General features: G+C 39.1%; 1 protein-coding gene across 2 annotated transcripts in view; it reads right to left on the bottom strand.

Moving 5' to 3' along the window:
• Positions 1–3,571, bottom strand: part of PCNX2 (pecanex homolog 2 (Drosophila)) — a 143,554-nt gene that overhangs the window by 127,829 nt on the left and 12,154 nt on the right. For both annotated transcript variants that reach the window (XR_001865548.1, XM_017745316.1), the window contains exons 5-7: positions 2,137–2,284; positions 1,823–1,968; positions 534–627 (exon numbers count right to left, since the gene is read on the bottom strand). Coding sequence is in view for 1 of the 2 variants with exons in the window: in XM_017745316.1 (XP_017600805.1) it covers positions 534–627; positions 1,823–1,968; positions 2,137–2,284 (388 nt within the window). In the remaining variant the exon portion in view is untranslated. The remainder of the gene's footprint in view (positions 1–533; positions 628–1,822; positions 1,969–2,136; positions 2,285–3,571) is intronic.

Here is a 3,571-nt window from a genome sequence, read left to right as displayed (position 1 = left end):
CAGTAATAAATATGGGATTTGTATGGATCACTCAAAAAAGAACTTTTGAAAAAAGAAAATTGTTTGGATGACTCATCAGAGCAGCAACTTATCATTAGAGATTTAATGCAAGGTGAAAGGCTCTGCTGCTAGAATCCACAGGTCAGTGACTGATACTGACACAGCACTAAAAATTTTCAAAGAATGCAACAGGTATGGGAAGAAAACAAGACAAGGTTGAGAGAGCAGTCCCACTTTGTTTTATTTACAATTTGATTTGTAATATCTACACTTGACTTTGGCTATTCCCAGAAAGTAGTTAAAGCCAAGTGGATAGTTCTGATTTTCATTTTCACTTTTTCTTTCCAATGTTCTTATAAAGCTGTCACTGTTTCAGTAGAAAGCAAAAAAAAATTTCATGCTTTGACTTCTCTAGAAAAGGTTAGCACATTTACGCACCAGTACTCCCTTTCACATGCATCTTTCACAGCTACAGTTTCACAGTTTCTAGCAATGCAAACTTTTAACGTTTCTAAAAATAAGGGCTTACTTACTGAGCATTTGACATACAATCACAATTTGATAGCTGATGTCTAAAACTTCCTTCCTTCTGACAGCCAGCTTTTAAATAGCAGGATCTAATTTCCCCTTTAGAAAATAGAGGAAAAAAACATCAGTTCAGTGATGTAATCATTTGTTTGCATAAAAAATTTATAAAATACACAATTTAGGTCAGGCATGTTGATAAATAAATATTTCTCAGTCTGTGCATTAGGCTCATTTTGGATTTCAGAAAGCAAATTAACATTTGAAGAACTGAGAAGTTGAGACAAATCAAAACACAGAAGTTACAGTGAAAATTTAAAAGGCATGTAAATTAAATGCAAAGAGCATTGATTAATATAAGTTCACTGTAAAATGAAATCAGATTTTCCTCTTTCCATTCACAAAGGTGAGGTCAGGGGGTACAAAGCAATAAAAAGTTCTGCTAGAAGTGTACCACAGCTCCTCCCTGTTTACAGAGGCAGCACAAAGCCCAGGGTGGCTGCTGGCTGACCCAGAGGCCACGTCACCTGCCCCACTGGCAGCTGCTGCCCTTCTGCCCACAGCACAGCAGCAGCTGCAGGCTGCCAGCAGGGCCAGGAGGAACCAGAAAACCAGAGAATCTCCAGCATCACAGACCCAGTACCATGAGCACTCATTCCATGCTGGTTTTGAAGGCAGCTTTAAAGGAAATAGGGCTTTTGGGACAGCTGCCTTTCAGAGGTATGAGCCAGTACCCCACAGGGCACTACACAGGGCTCAAACCCATCCTACAGCTTCAGACTCTAAGAATAGCTTCAGAACAGTGGCATGCAAAGTATATGCATGGGGCAAGACTAGGTCACTCATTAATTTCCTTAAAAGGGGTAGCAGATCACAACTCCAAATGAGAGCAACCATCATGGTAACAAGAGGTCAGTCTGAGCCAGCTGAAGAACAAAACTGTAAAACAGAGTAATGTTTTGCCCAGCCAGGTCAGTGCAAAACTTTCAGTCATGCGGAAAATACCAGGGGTTCTTCTGATGGGACAGAAGTTGTCTTCTGGCCTAGCCAGCATGTTTTGAGAATGATGTTTGGAAGATCATCTTTAGGCACTGTGTAAGGCTCAGGTCTGTGATGGTCACTGGTGGATTTGGAAAATTCTATTTATTGCACATCTGACTTTAAATCACTAAGCCCTTTTCTTTCACATACACAGAAAAACATGCAACCAGTAACAAAGAGAGATATCCTTCCAGGACATCTGAAGTGTTTAGCAATTTCCTCATGTATTGCGATTATCCCAGCTAGATAAACTCACCATTTTCATCTATGAACACGTGCATTGCATCCACGGAGAGCTCATCTTGCACAGACGCCTCAGGTCCACTTATTACTTGCAAGACAGAACTGTCTTGCTGAGAAGTTACCCGGTAGATTATCTGTCTTTGCCTGCTGCCCTGGTAACTTGACACAAAAATGTTTCAAAACTACTATGAGGAACTTTTTTCTTGTTCTCAATAAAACAAAAAGAAAGAGAGGTTAATTAAAAGTTTATGTCATTTCTACTCAGTGAAACAAAACAGCTTACATCATATCTTTGAAGTACAAAATTGTAAAGTAAACTGGCCTTACAGTGCTGCAAATTTGGCAGACTCTGGTAGCACCGGACTAGTACTAGCACGATCTTGGCTTTGTACATCTGATCTTTCCTGTTTAGGAAGTTGCTCACAGTGCTTTTCTGTTCCCACCATTTCTTCTTTTCTCTCCGTCATCTGGCTATCTGGAAAACAGGGCAGTGAAGTGGAGCCACTCTCCACAGATGACTTTGAAGAGTTTCATTCATTAACTACTGAACAAGAGCATCTAAAAATGAAAACCTAAAACACTGCAGTATTTGCTAGTTTTATGTACGCTACCATTACTTAAAACAATACAACCACAAATCTGGATGAGGAGGTATACTTATTCTTGTGAATGGGCTGTTTCAAGAACACACTGTGAAGCAGAGGACAAACGAGAGAATTTCTGCTTTGCTTCTCCTATTGTTTCACAGGGAAGCAATCTGTTCCTAATCTAGAATGGTAAGAGGCTACTTCCCTGGGGGCTGTAATTTGTTGCCAAGCTGTGTACGCTGGCAGTGGAAAAGCAGAAGCACTGGCCCATTCCCCTTTCACAAATTGGAAAGCAGCACCTTCAAAGGAAATAGAGCTCTTGGACAGGAAAGCAGATAGCTGCCTAATCCCTCTTCCTCGCTGGCCACACACCTGGTGCAGGACAAAGGGCAAACTGGCAAAACAGTTTCACAGCAGATTATCCTATGCTTGTAAAATACACAACTACAGATTTAAAAATACACATGAAGTATTTGTCCAGTTTCTACTACTTTGAGTACCAATTATATTCATATTACCTCTCTATACATGCATGTCATTTATTTTTATATATATATATGTGTGTGTGTACAACATATGGTGAATAGTAAAACATTTTTCAACTGTGCTTTGTTTATAAACAAAAAAAATTTTCTGTTAGAGTTTTACAGTGCAACTAAGACAGTGATTTCATCAGCACCCTTTGCAGTGGTGTAATTAAATGCTTTAAACAAAAAAAAGACTTCTTGTAATACCTGCTGTTTAAACACCTTAGATCAAGGAAAAAAACCACAGAAATTTTGCCCCACTGAAAATTCCATATCTTAAGCCATATTTCTCACCAATACAATTACCATCCTAACCTGAAAGAATCACCAGTCAAGAAACAGTGGTGTCATATCTGAGTTGGTCTAAGGATAAAACAAAATGAAGGTGTCTAAAGAGATGTTTTATCTTTTATAAGGTCAACTAGTAAAACTGGAAAACATAAGCTTTTGCACATGCAGACCTTTCAGATCATCTGTCTTGTTTTCCTCCAACTGTATCAGCTGATCTACCAACACATTACTTCTACAAACAAACCTACCTTCATGAGCTAAAACATCTCCACATCAATTTTAATTCACAGGACAAAGCCCTCTCACACCCTAAAGCCTGTGCTATAAATACAATGAAATGAGCACAAGTTTGGTGTA

Source organism: Corvus brachyrhynchos, unplaced genomic scaffold, assembly GCF_000691975.1.
Source record: "Corvus brachyrhynchos isolate BGI_N302 unplaced genomic scaffold, ASM69197v1 scaffold70, whole genome shotgun sequence".
Taxonomy (NCBI): domain Eukaryota; kingdom Metazoa; phylum Chordata; class Aves; order Passeriformes; family Corvidae; genus Corvus; species Corvus brachyrhynchos.
The sequence above is the reverse complement of the archived record's forward strand: the minus strand, read 5'-3'. Positions and strand labels throughout refer to the sequence as shown.